Source organism: Pavona decussata, unplaced genomic scaffold, assembly GCF_977016875.1.
Source record: "Pavona decussata unplaced genomic scaffold, jaPavDecu1.1 SCAFFOLD_59, whole genome shotgun sequence".
Classification (NCBI taxonomy): Eukaryota; Metazoa; Cnidaria; class Anthozoa; order Scleractinia; family Agariciidae; genus Pavona; species Pavona decussata.
The window spans coordinates 1,207,501-1,231,881 of record NW_028145481.1 but is presented as its reverse complement, the minus strand read 5'-3'; the positions used below and the strand labels follow the sequence as shown (position 1 = coordinate 1,231,881).

The following is a 24,381-nucleotide window of genomic DNA, read 5'->3' as shown; positions in this document are numbered from 1 at the left end:
AGTAAAAAACGCGACATTTCTCAGCTACAGCGCTAAGAGTTAAGATTGTCGCCAATTTTCAGACGGAATGTCACTTAAAACCCATCCAAACAGTCTTTTCAATGACAATTTTCCAAGTGATACATGTGCTTTTAGGGAATTTGTCAATCTTGCTCGTGAAAACGCAAGTGAAATTTCAAATCTAATGACTCCGCACATTTGTTCACCAAATGCGTTATTTCCTACTCTAAAACCCAAAAATTCAAAAATTGTTGATAATTACAAAAACCATTTCAATGATTTAGAAAATTAAATGAGTGCTGAACTCTCGAAAAAATTTGCGGCGCAGATTAAAACTTCCACTTATTGAAAGGCCGTTTTAAGCTAAAACGAAACTTGAGGTCGGGGCGTCATCCACGGGAAAAGGAACGTTGTAAATTGCGTTTGTGATGGGAATATGAAACTCGCGTGATTTGGAGAAAATGGAAATGGTTTGTATTAAGGTAATCGACTACAAATGAACATTAATGAACAACAGCTACTTTGAGTGTGAATGAGATACAATAAATGAGATGCGGTTTTGAGCCAATGGAAGATCAGCACTGCATTGAATCTTCTTTTATGGATGCTTTGTTGAAAGGGGAATTAAAAACAACTTACTGCTGTGGCGGCCGATCTTTTTATAATGGATAATGGACTGACGTAATAGAAGGTCAAGGTACTTGAAAATCAGAAGGACAAAAAAACGCTTTGTTGTTTTCTCCGCAATTATTAAAATTCAATACTTATATCTTCTGAGTTTTGTTTTTTTTCTTTTTGCCTTGCATGACTGACCGGCGCCATTTCAGGCAGCTTGAGCTTTTTATTAAAATCTCCGTCTCTCTTCTATAATTGATTGGCTAGACTGACTTCTCTGGAAAATAAAACACGGCAAAACTGCTCGACCACAAGGTGTTATGACTTCTGGTTTTACCCATTATTCTGCTAACTGACAAAGCTTATTGGTACAGTAAAGAAAAATTGGTCTGTCTCAGTTCTAATAATTTGGCAAGCCGGGCCACGAAATCTAGTCACCCCAATACAAGCACTTAATATTTATTTGTCTGTCCCAGGGTTTTTTCCCAACGTTTTTCCTGGCTGGTTTTTCTGACAAATCGCCCCTTGGTTAGAGACATTGCAACAACAAGCTACTATGCTTGAAGATCGCTAACTCGAAACTACCACGCCTCCAAGATAGCCTGCAATGCCCTTTCTGAAGATTGCCGGCGGCAAACTCTCACAGAACATGCCGCTTTTCGCAAAATTGATTTAGGCGTCGTCCACACGTATCCGGAAATTTGTGAAAACGCAAATTTTTTTTTACGAATACGGCTTGCGTCCACACGTATCCAGCGTATTTTCCGGCCGTATCCGGAAATTTTTGAAAACGCTCTCCAGAGTGGAAATTTTTTTATCCGATACGAATACGTATGCGTGTGGACGGTCGTATCCGGAAATTTTTGAATACGCTTTCGTCATTCTCTTGGATCCAGTCTTCACGGCAAGCATTATAAACAAACATGGCGTACAGCAAGCCGGGTTGTAGCTTCTTTGTTAGTTGCTCTGATTTCTAGTTTGATATCATGCGTTCAGATAAATGCAGCTGCGATAAATTTACACAACCAATACATTAGAGATCGACAGGATGTTTTGAGATTGTTATTCTGGATGCAACCAAGAAGGACAAGCGCATAGTGGGACAATTTTATCAGTGGCACAACGATCGAAGAAGAATGGAGAGAGAATTTTAGAACTGCGAATTAGAGCAAATCAGACAATTTCCGGATACAATCGGATACGTGTGGACGGCTGAAAACGATTCGAATACGCTGCGTGTGGACGCGAAAATTTTCGCATCCGCAAAAAAATATTTGCGGAAAAAAAAATTTCCGGATACGTGTGGACATGGCCTTATATGAAAAAAAGCAATTGCGACATGTCGGAACGGCCTCTTTTCTTGTGGGCGTTCCCCGTCTACTCTAAATGAAGTGAATGTTCGCATCAATAATCGAATGACGACATATGGCTTTTGAATTTGATGATCTGAAAGTAACTATGAAAGCGTTTCCGCCTCTTAAAACAATTAGCCAAAGTGTTTGCTCTTCTTAGCTTACTGTTTTTAAATGGAATGAATATTAACACAGATCAGCTAAGAAAATTAAAATGTTCGGTAAAATTTCAGGAAGTGATTTTGTCCCAACATGTTATTATAACCCAAACATTTGCGTGGCAGACTACGGAAATATCCTTGGGTCGAAAACCAATAATAAATATGCCGCGTCGTCCATTTATCCTAAACAAATAGCATATCAAAACAAGTCATTATTTTATGAGACGCCACGCAGAATAAACCGATCATCGTGTTATGGATAATTCGTGTTTATAAAAACAACAAACTAGGCTGTTAAGAGCCTTATAAAAAGGCCAAATGGCCTACACCGCCGCCAGGCTTTCTTACTGAACGTGAAGGCGTTCAGCAACACGATGCACGGCCCTAACCGAAGGTTGGAAAGCTGGGAATTGGGCAAAATGTTTACGTTCAGAAACGGCCGAAAATGTTAACAGATAACGGAGATTCCAGTTCCCCCCTCCAGTAAAGGACTTCTTTCGCTCTTTTAGGCAACCTCGTTCCCAGGTTCCTTCCTCTAGAGAGAGGACCCTGGGAACGAGGTTGTCTTGGTAACTTACCGGGCCCGATAAGTATATTTTTAAATGTTTTTTCGCCGATTACACAGTGATTACAGACATTGTACTTGGCTAATGTTTTCACACAATTATAAGATTTTAAAATTTAGTATTCAAAGCTAACAAAAATTGACTTCTGCTAAGAAACATTTATCACCAAAATCACTTATCGGGCCCGGTAAGTTACCGGGTCTTTCAAGAAGGGGCCCCAGGAGCCACAATGGGAGCCACAATGCCTTATCTCATTAGCGCCCCCTAATGACAAAACCTCCGCGCCCATTATTTAGTGATGTTACACCAGTTGCTGCACAGCCCTTTACATTTAAGCCATTACGAGATGCTAAGTTGCCTCTGTTTCAAAATGAGGGCGGGTGAAAGCCGTACCAGTTTCTTTCAAGGACACACGACCTCGAAAAGTTTTCCACCATCCTCCACTTTAAGGTGAGGCAAAATAGAACTCGACATTGGCTATGCTGGCTGGTACTGTCGCTAAACTTAGAGACAACAACAGCAAATCAACGACAATTTCAAGATCTTCTGGTTTATTATTTTCATTAATACGTAACGACATCCAATCAAGAATAAATTAATTTCCACATAATAATTAATCCTTTTACTTCATACAGGTGTTTTATGGCGACATTACTAGAAGTGGCCCTCTACCTAAAGAATATATAATCTATAAACTCTACCTACGGTGTTTACCTAAACATGTATTATTCTAAAACCCCAGCTAAACGGATCGAGGTCGTGGTTGTGAATTGTTATTGTCATTTGCTGCAATCCATCGCCGTTTACCGTCAAGTTTGGTTTTCTGTGGTTCTTTGCTGCCCTCGAAACAAAAACCCGTAAAATAGTCCCAACATTTTAACTTCAGATTCAATTCTGTTTCACCCGCTTATTTCGAAAGGCCGTGTTTGGAAAAGAAAGAGAGTTCTATTGTTTTCTTTCATTTTTCTCCGGGGAATGAGATTTTGTTACTACTGTGCTTGAAGTAATATATCAAACACGAGGAAGAGTGTTTCATCAGATATCCAAACACTGAGAAGTAGGTTGAAAAAACGAGGCGCAGCCGAATTTTTTTAAACGACTTCGAGGTGTTTGGATATCTGATGAAACACACTTTCGAGTGTTTGATATGGCTTCTCAAATGATCAATAATTATTGGAGAAATTCAAGGCTAAAGTTGGCAAAATTTTATGGTAATTAGGATCACATATCCAAACCACGGTCACGGTAGTGATTTTCTTTGTTTTTTCTTTGTTTTCTCTTGATGAATTATTAATGAGTTTGAGAATATACTGTTAAATAATCATTCTCCTCATTCTCATCGTATGTAAACTCAAGGCTATAAGTTTATCATATGCGAATCGAATTTGTGGAGTTAATTATTCCACGAGCGCGCGTTAGATATGAGATCACAAGCGCGAGTGCAATAATTTGTATTATTAGAAACAACCAAGAAATATTACTAGATCTTGCTGATTTTATATTGCAAGAACGATCAGAAGACATTGTTATGGTCGAAATTTCTCGGGCATGATATAAATGCTGTTATTTACAACTGAATCATTGTGTAATGCAATTCAAGGGATTTGATTGGCTTAGCGACTATGGTATATGAGCTATTATACCATGCATGTGCGAGAAATAGCGACCATAAATTGCCTTCTGGTTGTTCTTGTAAAGCGAAATCAGCAAGATCTAGCAATATTTCTTGATTGTTTTTAATAAAACAATTATTTCACTCGCGCTTGTTGGATATGAGATGATTATAGCCAACTCGGCGCTACGCGCCTCGTTGGCTATCTATCATCTCATATCCAACGCGCGCTCGTGGAAAAATTGTTACATGTAAATATACCAAGGTCGCTAAGCCAACCACAACTCTGGAATTGTATTGTCCAATGATTCAGTTTTTAATAATAATGTGAATTATTTTAAAAATATATCGACATGCATTTTCTCCTAACCGTTCTTATATATTTCTTATAGTTCTTATTGGGAGAATCTGTTTGTTCAGCTCCTTTATTCCTATTACCAGTATGTTTGATCAAGTAAAGCCAAGGCCTGAAAAATTAGTTGTTGGGGCCTGTTTCTCTAAAGTCCCGGTCGCGGTATTTTTTCAAATGGGGTTTTTTAATCGATTGGTGGTAACATTAAGTCCAAACGTTTTCAGTTTATTCTATCAAATTAAAAAAGCTTCAAAACTCAACAAAAATGAATCCAAGTTGAGGAGCATTAAAGTTTTCAGGCCCGTTATGTTATTGGAGGTTCTGAGAAACGAGCCCCTAACGTGCGCTTCTCAAACTCCCAAAAACATTTCGGGCTCGAAAAACTATTTTACGTGCTCAATATTCAATATTTAAACATTACGGCTGAAAGCCAAAACGTTGAAAAGGTACAAAATTAAGAAAACATTGGGCTCAGCTTTGCAAAATACTTTTCGGACATGGGAACTCGTTTGAAGGTTTGAGAAACGGACCCCAAATCACCTTTGGGAATAACCTAAGTCGTTTGAATTTTGATCAATTAAAGTTTAATAAAGCCGCACCACTCCCTGGCTGAGTGGCAAACAAACTCTCTGATACCCTGTTGAGCCTGTCTGGGTCAGTGGCATAGTATCCATCATGCACTGCTTTCATGAAATCCTCGAGAACATTGGCAGGCACCAGTGATACTGTGCAACCGCCCCACCCTGCGCCTGTGAGCCTGGAACCAACTGCTCCGGCCTCCCTAGAATACAAAGAGAGGCATTTTAATAAAATCAACCGCAAAAAAAATTCTGCGATCATACGGTCTCGTGATCGTGGCTATCGTCTGCGATCCCACGATGGTTTGCAATCGTAAACTAAACTAAACGAAACGAAACTAAACAATCACTGACCACTGCTTGGAAGCGAGAATCACCCGGGCAAGGTCGAGGATTGAGATATCTGATAAAACAGAATGTATTTTTCTACCGGTTTACAGTTAATTCGAAAACAGTGCATCAGGTTAAGTTTTCTAGTTTAAGGAAAATTAACATCACCGGAAATCTTCGTGACATTCGCCTAGCTTCCTCACGGACGAATCAAGGAATTGTGGGTTGTATGTCTTTATATAGTGAGTATATGATGAGTTTGCAACCCACAATTCCTTGATTCGCGCTGACGAAGGGCTAACGCTCGAAACGGTCCGAAACGTCAGCGCTCTCTTTACAGTGGTCAAATTACCTTTAGCTATCAACTCTGTTGATAAACCAAACATATATTTCTGTATGATTGATCAGATAGCAATGTTGCAAGGAAAAATCAGAAGCTGGTTACTTAAACAAATACCTGCAGAGAGCCACCAACTGATCAAGTTCTTCACAGCTACACTCGTACATCTTACTGCAGCTTTCGTGGCTTTCATTCATTAGTCCGCCTAAAACCTGATAGGACACAAACAAAAGAAAATATAGGAAAATATCGCTAGCGCAGCATAAAAATTGGCAAAATATTCAATATGCTGTAAAACGTTTGATGCAGTGAGAACTGCGCTACCCCAAGTACGTCAGGACCGTGTGCGAAGCTTTCAACAAACCTCCTGTCACCAAAACAAAACACTGTTAGGAGAGGTACACAGACGGATGTATTTGACGTTACCAGGAGCATCCGCGACTTCAGAGCGCACATTTTCTGCCCTCAGACGACGGACTCAAGGAACTATTTAGTACCTAAGAAGTACCATGAAGCAGGACCGCCTGAACGATTGCCTACTGATACATCGTCACAAATCGATTACGAACACACTAGACACTGTAAAGATTGTAAAGAGGTTTGCTTGTGCCAACGAACAACGCGAAGGGCATTTTGGAAAATTGGAGTAGGGGTATGCGCATGGCTGGTGAAAGATGAGCCCCTCCGCGTTTGAAGACGCTCCGCCGCCTCTGTGGGAGAATATGTGCGAACCGCTTGCCGTCAAAACAAAAACCCAACAAATCCTATCTCGCAAACCAATTACAGTGGAACCACTCCTTGCGACCACTTTCTTGTGCCCAGTTCGAGTCATTTCCTTAGTTTTACAACCTCGTTAATCCGACCACCCTGTTATTACGACCACATTTTCAGGGCCCGAAGGTGGTCGTATTAACGGGGTTCCACTGTACAAGAAACGCAATTGACGTGAAAAACCCATCAAAGTATGAAGCAAAACAAACCAGAACCAAACATCAACGCTGGAAAATACACGTAACAATAAAGCAAATAGCAAAAATGGTTTCTCTAAGTTTTCTTTGTTGTTGATTGTATGAAAAAGAACAAGATGTGGTTTGATTGACTGAACACATGCACTGCAAGCGTTTTCTGAAGTCTTTTGAGTCTATAAATAAAATCATACGGTGCGAACGAACAACTGAAAGCTTTCCTCTGGTGCTGTTTGAATAAGGTTTTCAGTCCAACTTTTGAAGTGTGACCATTCAAATGAAAGCTACTGAGCAGTACTTTCCTGTGGTGCTGTTTATTATGCTGTACAAGGTGATTCTAACTTTTGAGTCTGTGGATGAAATCCTGAAGTGTGACCGTTCACATAAAAGCTTTTGAGTTGATTCTCTTACGCTGTTTATTGCTCCAGTTTAAACCAGCCAATGAAAATTTTTCCAGTCAATAGTTTTCAACATTAAGGGTATACCATGGTTATTAGGATCGTTCTCACCTGAATAGCATTAGCAGGTTTTTCCTCGCAGACAGTTTTAAACTTGAGTACCCTGGCAGCTTCAGAGTACACGTGCTTGGCTCGATCGTGAAGCTTGAAACTGTTTACACTTGAGGTTGATGGACTCATACACTGACTCACTAACTCGTCTTCCTACAAACAGCAACACCCGATGGCTTAAAGAACTGAGCTACAAAAACACATGCGCTAAAAGGGTAACCTTGATCGTGCGTGTGGATAATTTCTGATTTACAATCCAGTTGGGTAACCTGTGGCCCACACGGCCCCGGTGTGTGCCCACCAGGGCGGGGTACCAACCTTAACACTTCCCCAATACCAAATTATACATCCGGGTTCAGAGAGACAATGTGGAACAAATTCTTGTGCGACTGTAGAAAGAAATTGAACGAGCACGTGCAAAGACCACTAGTTGAATCACTGCATGAGCTTCAGGCATAAACGCTCCCTGGTTTGATCACTTCCCGAGAGAAAAACTTTTACAGCGATATCTGACGAGGATTGAAAATCGGCAAGAGTGCATGAGAATTACGGGTCAGGCGAGAAATTTAACAAGGAAATTACGTTGTGTTAGTGCTTGTGTCGTTTTTGAAAACTTAACTCAGTTTTTGAAAGGGATTTTTAACATAAATGAAGTGACGCATTAGATGAGTAAGGTTCTATGAAAGTAAATATATGACATGTCATAAATGTGAACTGCGTATGAAACAGTTAACACATGAAATATCATCGCAGTCATGTACACATCTTGAGCATGAACTGCGATGATCTTCGAAAAGACAGTCTGCATTGAACGAGATTTGAGCCAACCCATGACCTCTGCGATACCAGTTCACTGCTCTACCAACTGAGCTATCAAGCCAACTGTTAGCTGGTCATTGTGTGAGTCCATAATGGCAATGGAATTAAAGATGAAGACATCCAAAAATCTAGTCAGTGAATATATGAAATACCATATAGGATAACTGTGGATAAAACATTTGACACATGAAAGATTCTCTTAACATACCGACAATTCAAAGAATTCGCAAAGTTCTTCCTTTGTGTATGGCTCGGCATGAAGAACTGAATCAACCATCTCCACCCTGCATCAAACGTGAACAAATTATAAAATAAAGATCTCTTGTTCAGGCACCGTTATGACTGAAAAAATTTCTACCTCAGTCCTGAAAGGAAACCTTTCAAAATAACACGTGCAATGAAAAACCCGCCACCCGTCCCGCAAGTCTGCGTCATCCCCATAATTTTCGTATACAGTATTCTAATCACAATTATCTGATCTCTTATGTCAAATAGAACTGGCCTTTCCAGTTGCTTGGGATCACCAGTGGCGAAACAATCTTGTGGTGTGATAGCCGATGCCAGTAATGTTACAGATGGAATAAAGTTTGAATCTCGCCAGTAATAGTGGCTTTCCCTGAACCCCGCTTTTAAAATTAGCGAAAGCTAGCATCGCAATTCCCTCTTCCAATTTTCTGCCAGAAGCTTCTTTTTTTTTTTTTTTCTCAATTACCATGGGGAACACGAAAAGCGACTTCATAATACAAACCTGATTCTGGATTAACGTGAACTTTGATTCAAGTTTAATTAGTACTCAATAAAGATTCTTCAGTCCTTAAGTTTTGGTTTGTATTTTTCTTTACCATTGGCTTGAAGTAGCCTTTGAAAACATTCTTAACGAGCGAGCTGGAAACCTCGGTTAACTTTTGATCGGGGATTGGCGTTAATCGGCTTTTGAACAAGCCGGCCCTGTTGTTTAAAACACCTCGTCCTCACCATCATGACATGTATTACTCCCTGCTCTTATAATTCCGTCATGTTCTCTCTGCGGATCCCGGGATAGTGTTAACTAAAGTAACAATTTCTTTTTATTCCTCATGTTCACGCAGTTAAAATTCATTTTAACATACATGTAGTTCATTTTTTCCGTGTTTATGGCAGAAGCTTACATTTCATCCAAGGTTTTTTTCTTGCCCTGCTGTACCTGACTCAAACGACGCACACTCTTCCAATCAAGCCCGCTGACTTTAGCCAACACCTGTTGATTAGAGGAAGTTAAATTCGGTTACCGGTTTACCGAAATGGTTATCCAAAGTACTCCGGTACCTATTGTATCTTCTTGATGCGGTGTTTAAAGGCGCGTATTTAAAAAAAAATCATTAAAAACATATTTTAAAAAAATATATTTTGATAATTAAAAAAGACTTCAATAGTTTTTCTAAACACCACAACAAAACAAAAAAGAAAAACGCAGCTTCAAATGTAAATGTTTCATTCGCAGTTGCTTTAAAACGGGTCCTATTGCCAATATTTTTGCTTTGACAATTTTTGGAATAAGTGCTGCCCCAGCGCGCAAGTGCTTCGAATAAGCGCCGCCTACAGCGCTTGTTTGAGGGCTGGTTTGAGGGCCATATCTCAGAGATTTTTCAACCTTGCGATTTTGAACAACTTTCGTCACTCTTTCAACAAAATTTGAATTCCCGAAAACTTAGATACGAGTTTTTTTTAAGAAATCGTCACCGTTAAAACTGCAGCAGTCGCCTTACAAACAAACAAAATGAACCGTTCAGAACTCAAAGCATCTGTTCTCTTCATAACCATAAGCCCAGGTGTTTAAATTTTGGTAGCAGAGTGATTCTTAGTAAAAGAAACATACCTTGGCCGCTAACCGACACTCGACCACTCTGGCATTAAAATGTGTTCCTGCTGTAGCAGACTTCTTCATCTCCACCTAACAACATTAATATCATTAATATCGTCAATTTATTTATTTACTTATCTGTTTATTTATTTATTTATTTATTTATTTATTTATTTATTTATTTATTTATTTATTTACCAATTTAACGGCACAAATACAAATACAATAAGAAAAACAAAATATGAAAAATAGGTTAAAAAAAAGAGCCATAAGGATGATCTGTAAAAGAGTCAAGACCCCATACCTGATATAACTAAACTTCAAATACAGAAAGATACAGTATATATGTTCATTAATTTTTTAGCAAAAATGAGTAAGTATAAAAATACACAAACTAGTTATTTGATAAAAAATCCCTAACCCCCCATTTAAAAATATACGAAATACTTATTGCCGAACGGACCTCTAAAGGTAAAGTATTCCACATATTTTGAGCCGTACTCGCCACGAAGACGCAAACATAAAAAGGTAAAGTCTAGACTGCAAAACAGTCGGCATTTGTGGCGTTGTAACTGAGGACGAACGAAAAGGCCCGACGGGCTCGCTCGTGACAATTCCCGCTTTCGACGCTTTGCGTCTTGCAAGTTCGCGCTTTCAGCGATTAGTGTCTCATTCCGATAAATTCATGAGAAAAAGGACAGTTTTGCATCCTAAGTAAAGTCACATGCAGGCTGCTGGCGGGCAACCCACGGGGTTGCTAATTAACTTCCACCTTCTGTAAAATGAAGCAAGAAAAAGTTTTCCCCCGGCCCCTCTACCGGAAAACTCCAAGCTAATTTATTAATGTTGAAATAGCAAACTTGTGAACTTTGAAATAAGAGCCCAAGAGCCTTGTTTGACGAAATATGGTATCTAAGAAAAGCGGTTGGACAGGTGATAATATGTCTGACTGTGACAACATTATATAACTTGCAATACATACCAGGCTATTTGCAATCACAAACACAATGCCTTCTGGGAGAGTGACATCAAAAGCTCTAATAGGATCAAACTCAATATGCTTTGCCTAAGTACAAAACAAGCCAACAAAAACTGTATTAAAAACAGGAAATCAAATATTTATGAGATGGACTACAAGGCTGTCATTACCTTTTTGGCACATGCTGTATTGAAATTCACACCAATAACAATCTTGTTGCTTTGGGAGAAAACTGAACATGCGAACATCTACATGTAGATCACCTTTAACATGATCAAAGTTCTTTCAAAGGTGTTCAGCTGTAATGATAATTTATTGTAAGAAGTTATGGCCCTTAACAATGGCTTACAGCTACATCTAGAATGAACATATACTCGCACAATAAAAAAACTTACAGTTCCTGGTTCAGCCAAAAAGGAAATGGATTGGTCCATGCTGTAAATCACAAGAAAGAAAAAATGCCAAATAAACGTTAAAGCTAATCCCAAGCAAAATCACAATGGTGTCCAAGTGATAAGTGGACAGACAACATTGACCAATAAACAAAAATATCAAACTTAACATTCTCTCTCTGGTATATTGTTACTGGGGAACTTCATCAACCCCCCCCCCCCCCCCCCTCCATATCCCCATCCCTCCTCTATACCATTTTGGAGCTAGGGAAGGCAGAGAGAGGACTGATTCTGTTTGTGTGATTATCACACAAACAGAATCAGTCCTCTCTCTGCCTTCCCTAGCTCCAAAATGGTATAGAGGAGGGATGGGGATATGGAGGGGGGGGGGGGGGGTTGATGAAGTTCCCCAGTAACAATATACCAGAGAGAGAATGTTAAGAGGTATTTTAAGCTCTTACAGCTCACAGCTTCTGACCATAAACACTGAGGTTTATTTTGAAGGGACGGTGAATAAATCTTCATACAGATGGCCTCAGCTTGAAAACGTGGTTGAGTGTAAAGCCTGCATGTCCAACAGATATTGGTTTTCAGGCACCTGGATGCGAGTCAAACAAAAATTTACTTGAAGATGAAAGGTTTGTACTAGCCTTTTCCTTAACCCAGGAAGTTTAAGAGAACATAACGATGGCTTATTTAGCAGTGCATGAAAAAATATGAGAGGATATGGAAAACGGGTCTCCCTCCCTTTTATGTTGAATATTACTTCATTATCTTTATAAGTTATTATTATTATTAAAATAATGTTATTAACCACCTACCCTCCTCCTTCAGTTCCAATATACCTTTCACATTTTGTGCAGACTTCAGCCAGTTCATGCTGTTTACAATAAAAACAAGGACAAACCACTGATCAGAGATAAAGCTTACATGTACTATCATAAGGATGATAGACTTCAGCAAGCAAACCTTGGTGACATTTTTAAGTTCATCAGAGAGAAGACAGTTTACACATAGACTGTTCACAGTCTCCTATTTTTCCGTGGGATTTTCGAGACTCATATGCTTCGATCGAACTCCCGCCATCTTGTTTTAACGGCGAAGGCAACCTGGGGAGAGTGTAGGGTCCCCCCTGGTAGTTTAGACACTCTCCCCAGGTTGCACTCACCTTTACAAACTGATGGCGGGAGTTCGACCAAAGCGTACGAGTCTCGAAAATCCCACGGAAAAAAAGGGGACTGTGAACAGTCTAGTTTACACACCTTACTGAGTTCCAGTCCATTAGCATGTACTGTTGCCAGACCTGAACAGCAAACCAATGCAGAGGAGCTCGATAAACCTGCACTCTTTAAAAAGAAAACAAAAAGAGAGCTTGCTAAATTACAGTAATTGTCAATAGTAAGAAATCTTTTTCACTAGGCAAATCCCCATGAATCTTGAGCACATACTTGGAGGGGAGATCAGGGATGTATTTAATAGCCACGCCAATAGGTCAACTCCCATGGGGAGGGGGGTATACCTGCCAACTTTTTCTGAGTCAAATGCGTGAGATTTTCGTCTCGTCATGACTGGGTTATCCGAAGACACCCCAACCACTATTGAAGATTTCCAACGATTTTCCAAACGTTGCGAAAATGTGCGAAGATGTTCCAACGACCTTTAAACACTTCCGATTCGAATGGATTGTAGACGTTTGAAATCAAAATGGAAACTGAAATACGAAAATTTTGGCATGTTGTGATACATTTAGTACACAAAGTCAACATTAAGCCTCTTTTTGGGGGAAATTGAAATTGAATTTTTTTTATTAATCGTGTGTTACAGAACAACTTGTCCAGATTTGTGAGTCAGGCATGAGAAATTGTCCTCAATGTGTGAAATTGGTGTCTTAGTCCGCAGGCATAAGACTCACGCATAATGGGTAAGAATTGGCAGGTATAGGGGGAGGGGTACTTTTCAAAAAATTCACCACAAATTTCACTGTCAAGAGATCTCATCACAGGCTGAAATTTCAACAGAAAGAAATTTATACTTGAGGCTTATTTTAAAGGTGCACAGTCCAAATGAGCCAGGTGGATTTATTGATCCTGCTGAGGTTTCTCTTAGTAGCATCCCTGAGCAAGGCCTGTTGCTACACGTAGTTTTGCAGTACCAAATACAAGTGGTTAATACCAAAATAAAGTATTTTTATGCGTTCAGCATCCAACTTCTCCTAACCATATCACTACATGATCAAACACAAGGTTCATGAGAATGTAGGGAATGATCATCAAAGATAAAATGTCTCAAGTGATCATGTTAAAAAGTTCTCCCAACTGGAACCTTGGACCTTAAAGTGCTACTATGACGAAATTCGCATCTTTCAAATCTAAGCCATTTTAAAACATAAACAAGTAGTCTGTACGAGAAGAAGAAAGCTGTTTACTATTTTCAAATATCTTTTTTTGATCCAGAGATATTCAAGTTTTTAAAATATGCAAATTAGCCAAGTGATGATGTCATAATATCAACCGAATTTTAATCAAATATTATGAAAAAAGATATCTCAGCCAATTTGTATCAGAAATGCTTGATTCTTTGCAGTGACATTGTTCTAGGTGTGGTCCACAATATGAGCTTATCAGTTTTGTTACCATGGCAACATACTGGGTTCCAGTCCTCCCTGATACTTAAGGCCTTACTGGCCACCTTTGGCATTCTATTTTCATATTTGCTGTGCCTCATCTGCATGATCCAGCAAGTGTATAAATATGTTAGGTCGAATTTGTGGCCTTGTTTTAAAATGTTTTTCAAGCTGAAAATCACTAAAATATTGAAATCAGGTTGGAGGGGACTGGAAAAGAGTGAGTTGCCATGGGAACCGAATTTTTTTATAGCTGTAGGTGTATTGCCTTTAAAACTATTAGCCTACCAGGTTTCAATGGTCTCTGCTGTAAATTGACTGAGATAGCTCTATTTATAAACTTGATGTTATATTGAGTTGATAGTATGACGTCATCAGTCCTTTCATTTACATATTTTACACATTTTTCAAAGTTAAATATCTCCGGAACCAATGCAGATATTTAGAAACGGTAAACGGCATCTTTCCTAGAATTCTATGTGATAAACCTTAAAATTCAAGAAGTAAATTTGATCACAGTACATGTAGCACTTTAAAGGGTTAATTAAAAAAACATGAAATTTCAAACCTTTGGCACAGTTCCATCGACTACAAGATTTAAACCAACTGGAGATGTAATCTTCATGTGATCCACTAAACCCTGAAAGAGTTCATCATTTGTGATCAACGCTGAAATAATTTTATTGTTTGCAGTATTAACAACTCAGGGTTGCCCAGGAGTGTGTGGGTGAGTGGAACACCAGAATGCAGTATCCTATCCTGTTAAATTAGAGACCAGATTCAATCCAACCCCAAATCACTTTTGAAATAGAGGCCCTCAATCCAATAACTATAAGACATGCAGAGACTATAAATACTGTAAGTTAAACAACAGCATGCTCCAGTCTAGCATGCTAGCTAGCATATTATAAAGGAGATCATGGGTGACTGGTCACATGAAAAATACTGAACGAGTTCCTCCAAAGGTGATGGCCAGGGACTTATGGAGCCACACAACAGAGCCAGCCAGGCATTTCCACATTATATTATTTTATTTCTATTTAATGTAAGGCACTATTAACACCAAATAACCAAGTTTCAATACGAAAATACAACAAAATCACACCAGCCACTAAAAATGGGCAGCAACCAGATATTCAAAATGATTAATTTTTAAGCTTGCTAAGAATTTACTAAAAAACTTCAATAGAGTTTACAATGATAAATTACTGGTAGTTAAAATCCATAGCAAGCAAATAAACAATGCATTAATCTGAAAACATAACATCTCATTTCTTTGATACCACTCTTTGATATTTGAATCCTAGCAGCATGAGGGACGTTTGTCACAGGAACCTAGTTTAATGGCTTTAAGCTCCCATGAATCTCCTGTTCAGTAGCAGAGCAATTCCGAACTAGTAATTGGAAGGTCCTAGGTTCAACTCCAGTTTAGAGAACTCAGATTTTCTTTTTCTGAGTATGCCTGTGTTATGGACTGAAGAATTCATCTGGTATCATTTTATTCACCAGGATTAAAACATAAAACATCTCAAAACCCTTATTCCAAAATGGCTCCCATTTCAATGTTCTTGTTTGTATGAAATTGGCCCTCTCGCAATGTAAATATTCTTTTGATTTTTGAGCTTAAGAACAAGGTAAGAAGGGCTAATTTGAATACAAATATTAAAATGGTAGCCATTTTGGAATAAGGTCTATTTCTTTGACACCCAACATTATACAGTATTAAGTACAGTGTATTTACCTTATAGCCACAGAGAAAATAATGGTACCATTCCTTTCCATCAATCTTGTAATCTTCACAGCTTACACTGAAATCACTTTTAAAAGAAAAACAGTTGGAATTGGAATATAATGGTATATGAAGAATCGCAAAATAATGATTGGTTTGCATCCTATCTAAGTAACAGTTTGAAGACAGTTTGTCTGTTTGGTACTAATTCTGATTATCAATCTATTTCATGTGATGTACCACAGGGGTCAGTGTTTGGCCCTCTTCTTTTTCTTTTATTTTAATATATAAATGATATGCCTAAATGCTCTCATATTTCAGAATTTCACTTATTTGCTGATGATACAAACTTGTTCCTTAGTGATCGTAACATTCTAAATTTAGAAACCAGCTTAAATGTGGAACTAAAAAAGGTGAGCCAGTGGTTGTATGCTAACAAAGTATCCTTGAAGATTGAAAAAAAAAAGAAAAAGCTTTGTGGTATTCCATTCTCCACAAAGGAAATTAGCTCATAAGATGAATCTTACTATTTCCAATATGTCTGTTAAATCTGAAAATCAAGTTAAATATTTCATTTGGGACTTATTTTTTACTATAATCTGAACTGGAAAGCATATCTACACGAACTGAGTTAGAAAATTTCAAGAGGTATTGGAGTACTATCTAAAATCAGATATTACGAAAAAAAAAAGAAGCAAACATCAACCTAATATTTGACATACACCCCTTTTTTTTCGCAACCCTTCAAATGTTAGAGAGTATGTTTCAGGAGGTTACATTAAAGAGCATGAATGAGATACATAATTTATGCTGGTTGATGGACTTAACTCACTTACTGAAAGCTGTTGTATGTATTGGACAAATTGAGCATTTTCTCATCATTTGTTCCAGTTGCTATTACAATGTCCTGCTCCACTGCCATAGGTAGAACGCCATAGCCACAGTAGTCAATGTGTTCTCCTGCAAATAATATCATCTTAAAATGATTAAAAGGATTGCTAGGCAAGCAGAGGGAATATCATGATCACCGAAATGTTAGAAAAAGTAATATTTCTACAGGTAGGGGGGTGGGGGAGATTCTGAACATCCTGCTTCTCTTACTATGTACTTGCAGTTCCCGCACAACCCCCTCATTTCCCAATTCCCACCTTCCTAGTTCCCGCCCCTTCGCCTCCAGTTCTCAATCCATTCTGGTTCCCAACCCTTTTTCTCCCTTCCCCAGCCAATCCCATCCCCTTATCTCTCAATTCTCAAACCCTTCTCTCCCAGTTCCATCCTCTTTTCTTCTGGTTCCCAACCAAGGAGGACAAAGAAACTTAGAATTCATTCAGGACTGATTTTTAAGAATGTTTGGAGGGCTTACTCCCTTTACTCTGCCTGATTGTTTTTACATTTTTAACTTACCGATGATATTCACTCTCCCAGGAGCTCTGGCAAAGAATTTTGGAAAGCAACCATACTTGCTTTTAAATGTCTCTTTGATCTTTTCATACCTTCAAAATTTGCAAAAACATGATTATGGATGATCAACACTTGACAGTATAGACTAATGGTTATCAGAGGTGAGATCAGACATAGCCGCAAATTATACAGAAGGCGCCTCTGGTTGCCAGTTGTCAGTCCAAGTATAATGTCACCCCGCCCACCTAGACAAAAATTAATGATGGCACAAGTCAGATACCACAAAGTCCTGGTTATACAATAAGCCCTAGGGTTTATATGATAACCGGTATGTTAGGGGTTTTGGATGGGCTTATAATCGGAATAAAAAAATGTTTTGAAACAAGCTGATAACAAAATGTACTTTATTTCAATACAAGGCCAAATTCAAAACTGTAACATAACAAAACAACATCAGACTTTGATCTCAGTTCTACTTCACAAGGTCAATTAATGCTTTACACCTCGAACTCGTCTTGTTCATTATCGTCAATGCCATCGTATGAGTCATCCGTCTCAAGGTGAAACTTCACACCTTCTTCAAGGGCTTGATCAGCTGATAGCATCTTGTAATAAAATTTGGGAATAGATGGGCCTATAAGCGGAAGGGGTGGGGGGGGGGGGGCTATAACTGGAATAAAATTTTTGTTTACAAATAGATGGGCTTATAACTGAGAGGGCTTATAAGTGGGGAACAGGGGTAGGGTGGGGGGGGGGGGGGGCTTAAAACTGGTCTTTTACAGAAGACCATGAGACCAGGAACAAGCGAGCCCAACTCTTTTTTCACAATACTATCCAAATGGGTTCTTTTAGATTCCCTTCCAGTGAATGTGGTAAGGAATCCCATGACATTTGTTTAATTAATTAAAACAGACTACAAATAAGAGAATGAGGGTATCTATTACACCCATTTTGAAATCACTGGTGATACTCGCAATCTGATCGGTTCTCAACAGTGCGATTTATTCACAAATCGCAATATTTTTTTGCTCTAAATCGTATCCTTTTTAAAAAACCAGATTTCCTGAAGTGGGTAAATAAATAATATTGACAAAAAAATTTGATTTCAAAATGGGTGTAATAAAGTGGCAATTGAACTTTGTGTCATGCAATTTGGTCTGCAATCATACTTGTGATTTCAAACCGAGCTTGCACTACACGCTCGTTCAATTTTGAAATCACACGTATGATTTCAGACCAAATTGCACTCCACTCAGTTCAATGACCATTATAAATCAGCCTTGATAAGAACCCGGAGGTTCATTGACAAGGTGGTTAGGTGAACTTAATGATATTGTGCTAAAATACCTGCCTCTTGTCCCTTTGAGGATGGTAGTTTGATGAGTGCATTAAAAACAACCAATCACTTAAAACGATTTAATCAATTTTAAGTTTTGGAATATTTCATAAATAGCTTCATGAATAAAGATTTTGACACAAGTCGACATTCATGAGAAGGTATCCATTTCGGAGAGTAATTGTCACTGGGGTATTCGTCATTGGCAGGGTGCCCGAAAAAAGGCATCTCGTATTATATTAATGGCCAAGTTTTGTTTAGACAAGTTTTGTTTGTCCTTGCAGCGATTTTAGATAGTAAGTTAAGTCCCCAAGTTTATTCAATGGAGTAGTTTTATGACCGATGTTTATCGATCAACTTGACCAGGAGCGCGCGATGACGTGATGCGGAAGTAAAACAAGAACAATTTTGCATTTGTGTCAAATTGTGCTGAACACAACATTGCAAATCACTGCAAACAGTAAAAGCAATTTCAAATCTCTTACCTTGGTGTCACCTTTTCGGTGGATGCCAAATAGATATTCTCCAAAGAATGAAACAATGGTGGACTTGTTTCGGAGCGCCCATTTTCCGCCATGTTTGTTTTCGGAAAAAAAGAAGACTGGGACTAGAGAAATGATAGTGACCGCTGAATAAAGCTGAAGCTGCAATGTAGTTCCCAGGCTCCTTTCTTTTCCTGGAAGCGAGATAGTGCCCTGGAACGAGGCTAAAATTGAGGTAACGAAGTGATTTAGTCACGGTTGTACGTCACGAACAAAAACACTCTGACTCTATAGAATACAGTATCAGAATTCCGGGAAAAATGGTCCGAGGAAAGGCGGAAGAACTGTTTCTTAAAAAAACATCGTTTATAGGCGTTGTTGAGTGATCGTGCAGCCATGTTTTATATACCCAGTGGGACCCCGAGCGCTGGAAGCAGTGATAGCGGAGATGGAGGGCTTTCAAGTGCTTCAAGAAACCTATCTGGTTTGATGGAAGAACAGCGAAAGAAGGGAATTGGCGCTGCTGTTCTTACAATCACAGGTATTTAAACAAAGATTGGTGAATTTTATCTTGTTGTTCAAAGTTTCGCGACTGGACACAAAAAAGCTTGTCATTCTTTTGTCGATTTCCAAGCCGTACGTAAAATTGCTCTAAATTAAAATTGCCCATTTTGTTGTTCTGTGATTCAAATCGTTGCACAGTCCCAGCTGAGCGCTTTTGTCTCAATATTTACGTCCCATTGTTGACCGATAATTTATCATTGTTAGTCTTTGTCATTCTTTGGCGTTTTTACTTTTGAAAATAGCAGATCGTTAAGTCCTTATTTAAAGCGTAAATTTCGATTTAATTGTAAGACTTTAATAACTGTGGTGCATTTGTCAGTACAAAATTAAAGTTTCTTCACTGACTGACAACAAACCTTACGCTGTTGTTTTTACGCTCTAACTTTTTTATTAAGATTTTAATTCCCCAAAGACACATGCACAGAAGAATCTAATTTATCTGGTTCATACCCTTCGAAACAGTATTCATTAAAATAATAGAAGAACGATCCTTGCAGCCAGTGCGCAACTTAAGCAGTTGCGAAAAGGAGGCCTGAAAGAAATTCAGGCTTGAACGGGGTTCGAACCCATCACCTCTGCGATGCAGGTGCAGTGCTCTACCAACTGAGCTATTAAGCCAACTGGGAGCTGGTCATATTGTGAGTTTGTATTAAATATACCCGTAAAGGATGAATAAATCCGCAGTTAATTGATGTTTCATATTCAAACAGTATTCAGTTACAAGAATGGACTTATCATCCCAAACGAAAGTACTGCAGTACTCACTTAACATAACATAACAAATAACTAGTTTTCATTGGAGTAACTTGTCATGATTATACAGAATTTCATCAACAGTCTCAAAAGTCAGAATATCTTTATAGCATAATAAAGAATAATAACAATTCAATGAGAAGAAGAAGAATTTTTATTAATTAATGCAGTCAAGTAATAAAAAATAAATACATAAAGTTAACAGCTGTTAAAATGTTTTAACAATGTGTAGTTCCAGAAAATATCCATACTCCCCCCCACGGAAGGTTTTTTGCTTTACACCTCCCGTCCCCCAGGAAATTCCAGTTTAGCTTCTTACTTTGCTTCTAAAATTTTGACTCTTAAGACCCCCCTTCCCCTAGGAATTTCCAATGACCTTCCAAGGGGTGGGTATGGATTTTATCTGGAACTGCACAATAAACTAAACTGATAGATAAACTTACATAAGAAGCCCTAGACCAAGAAAGAGAGGTTAAAAATTCTAAATTATAATTAAAAATTAGTCTACTATACCAAAGAAATTTTGAAGTGTTCTTGTGAAGACTTGTGGACAATGTCTTGCCATTTTGATGTCTTAAAGTCTTAAAGTAACAAGCCTGTAGATAGCTCAAGCTAATTCATGTGTATACGCAGAAACAGGTCTTATAGTCTGCATAAGTGACCAGGAGCCTGCAAGGATGTAAATGCAGGAAGGGCGACCATCTTGAACGTCTATAGAGTGGGAGCCATCACCACATTGCTAGGTAGTAGCTTCCATGTCCTTATGGTTCTTGGAAAAAAGAACGTGCCATCTGCATTAACAATTAATCAGAACAATTTTGATTTTGCTGGGACTTTGGACACTACATCAGCATATTTCCATGCTTCGTTCTGCGAGCTTTCATGTGGTAGAGCTTTTTCCAAGAGAGATTACTGATTTAGGGTTGCATGCCAAAACAAATGACATCATACTAGACTATATGCATGTAGACCAATCAAGGATGAAGACTTTATAAGTTCTTCTGTCACAACTATCATTTAGCAGCCAGTCTTAAAATTAACTTGCCCAGGTCTCTTTGAGAGTGGTATCAAATGATGCCGCTCAAACCACACCTAAAATGTAACAAAAATTGAATTACTGTAACCCTTTAAGCCCTAACAATGATCAGCATCAATTTTCTCCTTGTAATATCAATGCTTATTCAACCCCTGAGGTCATGAGAATTAAGGATATGATTTATAACCAAGGGTGAATTTTTATATTATTTTTTATAACTTCTCCCCAGTACTTTTATAAGAAAAGTATGAGGACAAGATACAAAAATTTATTGTTTGATATTAGGGGTTAAAGAGTTAAGTAAAGTAAGTAATAATTATCTTTTATAAGGAAGCTTTCGGTCACTTAACGTGGTTTTCAGAAAGGTCCTATAATAATATACAAAAGGTTAAAAAATACAATATATAAGAAAAAAATCGCAAACTGATAAAAACAGCTATTCAAACTAGAAGCTGAAACTACAAAGATATCATCGATGGGGTTAAAAACCTCAAATTAATAAAAAATGATCAGAGCAAAGAAGCTAAAACTACAAAAATTCTTACCGATAGGGTTACTTAAAAAATCTGGCAAACATGTTTCGCTTAAAAGTAGCAATATTCAGTGCATTTCTGGTCTCTCTCTCTAATTCATTCCAGTCTATTAGAGAGTGAAGGCAAACTCTCTGCTTTCCCCAATTTCTGATAACACGGGGTAGTCTGAGCATGTCTTTGTTCCTTGTATTATAATTATGAATGTCACTATTTGTTAGTAAATTCATAGAGTGGTCCATAAGTCCATTAATGCACTTGTAAATATATATACAACGATGGTAAGATCTACGTTGTTCTAGGTTCAGCCACTTTAAAGTTACCAGGGCATCAGTAGCTGACGAATGAAGTGGCCTGTCTAGAATAATTTTTGCGGCCTGAATGTTCTGCAAAACCTGTAGGTTGTTCATAAGAGTCACGTTGTTCTTGTCGCCCCACACAAGATCACCATGATCAAAAACTGGAAGAACAAGACTGATAAACCTCTAAATAAGGGCAATAGATTGTTTTCACTCACTTGATCAAATCCTCAAATACTGTTGCTACACTACCTTATTAATGTACTAAAATTATCACTTCCAATCTTCAATAAATATTGTAGAATAATGTGAGTCACATAAATTTGCATGCTATTGCATGTAATAGAAAGTGTGTACACCAATGGGCGACCAGAAATGACGTGACATCACATGAAAACAGTCTGAACATTTTATATTGGTTTATTAAGGAGTTGAATTAATGTTTTCTTTTAACACCAATATATTGTCTGTTGCAGTTGTTGAAGGGAGGAATCTTGCAGTAATGGATCCTACAGGTAAATCTGATCCATACTGTGTTGTAAGCATTGGCAATCAGGAGGCTAAGCGCACCTCAGTGCAATACAGTACAGTTTGTCCCCTTTGGCATGAGACATTACAGTTTGACGTCACTGGTGTACCACAACTAATGCAGAATGAACCAGGTGTGTGGAAATTATTATGAAATATTCTTCATTCAATTTATCGGTAAAATTTTATCCTTCATCTCCATATCTGGCTGCCAATTTACAAGCCTTAAAGTTGAACTCATGTTGCCTGAATGCTTATTTTCTGCATGAACTAATTGACTTTCTTAATGAATTCGTCTCACTTTTGTAAAGCACCTTTAGTAGAACTTTTGGATTTTGGCACTACATATTAAATTGTCATTGTAATAATTTGTAATACTGTTATGTACTTCACATTATACAATACATCAGTATGCTTGCGAAGTTGAGATCAGTTCACCTTTGCAAGCATACCTGATTCTTTAGTGATTATCCACTCAGTGAGTAGGCACTAATCCAGTAATAAAAACAAAACCTTAATTAGGTAGTGGATGGGGGGGGTTACAAGGGGGGGGGGGGGGGGGATCTGAGACAGAAATGTTTTTCATGGCCATGTGTCAAAATTTAAACCTTTTTGCTTCCCTGGAGACCATTTTCTTTGAATTCACCAAAAGGTGCATATCAGGGATCCTCTCCTGGATCTGCCTTCAATGAAGTTACTAAGCCCAGAAACAAAGAAGTCAATTAACTTTTTAGCTGTAAGTACTGTGGGGCATTACAAAATGTTTTTATTAAATAAATGTTCCTGCCATAGGGCATTTACTTGTACCTGGGAGGTCAGCCCATGGGCAGTGGGGGAGAGGGGAGAGGTGGGGATAGGCAATGCTGTAAATGGTTGATGCATACATGTATTGCTGTGGCGACATTCCCCTAACCCACCCCCCTCCATAGAAATTGCAAGGGGGAGGAGGATCTCAAAAGCAAGAGGTTTGTAAAGGAAAGTGTGAACTGAGCTCAGTTGTAGGGTGAGGTCTCCAAAGCAAACAATCCCTACATGTATGTGGGAGAAATATGCCAATATTTTCTGGAACAACACAAATTATTTTTATTTTTTTTATTTATTTATTTATTTATTTTATTTATTTATTTATTTATTTATTTATTTATTTATTTATTTATTATTTTTTGGAGAGCAGGGATGGCGCAGTGGTGAGAGCACTCGCCTCCCACAAATGTGGCCCGGGTTTGAATCCCGGACTCGGTGTCATATGTGGGTTCACTTTGTTGTTGGCTCTTGTCTTTGCTCAGAGAGGTTTAATTTTCTCCCGGTTTTCCGGTTTTCCCCTCTCCTCAAAAACCAACACTTCTAAATTCCAATTCGATCTGGAAAGCGTCCCCAATTAGTGCTCTGCGCTGAATACATTGACACTTAAATAAAGTGATTTGTTTTATTTTTATTTTTTTTTTATTTATTACTAATGTGTGATACCTTGGCTCAAAGTTAATGTCCCAGAACAAACAAAAGGTAAACAAAAATGCTTCTAATTAGTTTTAAAGTTATCTTTGTGTTAAAAACAAACTCCCTTAATCTCACCAATATACTCTATATTGAATGTTGTTGCTTAGTCATTTTTGTTGTTGTTTATTTTTTAAGTTGAGAATGCAATCAGCTGTTGCCTTCACCATTACATACAGATTGATGTGTGGGACTA

The 24,381-nt window shown here is 38.2% G+C and overlaps 2 protein-coding genes and 1 non-coding gene across 3 annotated transcripts in view; 1 reads left to right on the top strand and 2 right to left on the bottom strand.

The window, feature by feature from the left end:
- Positions 1-3,226: 3,226 nt before the first annotated feature.
- LOC146479329 (N-acetylgalactosamine kinase-like) lies at positions 3,227-19,093 on the bottom strand. Its single transcript, XM_085110963.1, has 15 exons — positions 18,985-19,093; positions 17,167-17,255; positions 16,599-16,722; positions 15,775-15,850; positions 14,602-14,673; positions 12,673-12,756; positions 12,232-12,290; positions 11,414-11,453; positions 11,022-11,105; positions 10,055-10,129; positions 9,348-9,436; positions 8,408-8,483; positions 7,381-7,533; positions 6,024-6,118; positions 3,227-5,439 (listed from the first exon to the last, which is right to left on the bottom strand). The coding sequence occupies exons 1-15, from the start codon at positions 19,074-19,076 to the stop codon at positions 5,232-5,234; spliced, it is 1,416 nt and encodes a 471-aa protein (XP_084967089.1). The 5' UTR covers positions 19,077-19,093; the 3' UTR covers positions 3,227-5,231.
- A 266-nt stretch (positions 19,094-19,359) lies between these two features.
- The window catches only part of LOC146479327 (uncharacterized), a 20,999-nt gene continuing 15,977 nt past the window's right edge, over positions 19,360-24,381 (top strand). The window contains exons 1-3 of the mRNA XM_085110965.1: positions 19,360-19,522; positions 22,640-22,825; positions 24,324-24,381. The exon at positions 24,324-24,381 is cut by the window's right edge and continues 169 nt beyond it. Coding sequence (XP_084967091.1) covers positions 19,378-19,522; positions 22,640-22,825; positions 24,324-24,381 — 389 coding nt within the window. The 5' untranslated portion in view covers positions 19,360-19,377. The remainder of the gene's footprint in view (positions 19,523-22,639; positions 22,826-24,323) is intronic.
- On the bottom strand, positions 20,091-20,163 carry Trnaa-ugc (transfer RNA alanine (anticodon UGC)). The gene has a single exon. It is a non-coding gene; the product is annotated as a tRNA-Ala (tRNA).

Excerpts from the sequence above, each read along its gene's own strand:
- LOC146479329 (XM_085110963.1), bottom strand. The coding sequence starts at position 19,076 with ATGGCGGAAAATGGGCGCTCCGAAACAAGTCCACCATTGTTTCATTCT. Across the intron at positions 16,723-17,166 it reads TGGGAGAGTGAATATCATCG|GAGAACACATTGACTACTGT; the intron begins GTAAGTTAAAAA and ends TATTATTTGCAG. Across the intron at positions 10,130-11,021 it reads TTGTGATTGCAAATAGCCTG|GTGGAGATGAAGAAGTCTGC; the intron begins GTATGTATTGCA and ends TAATGTTGTTAG.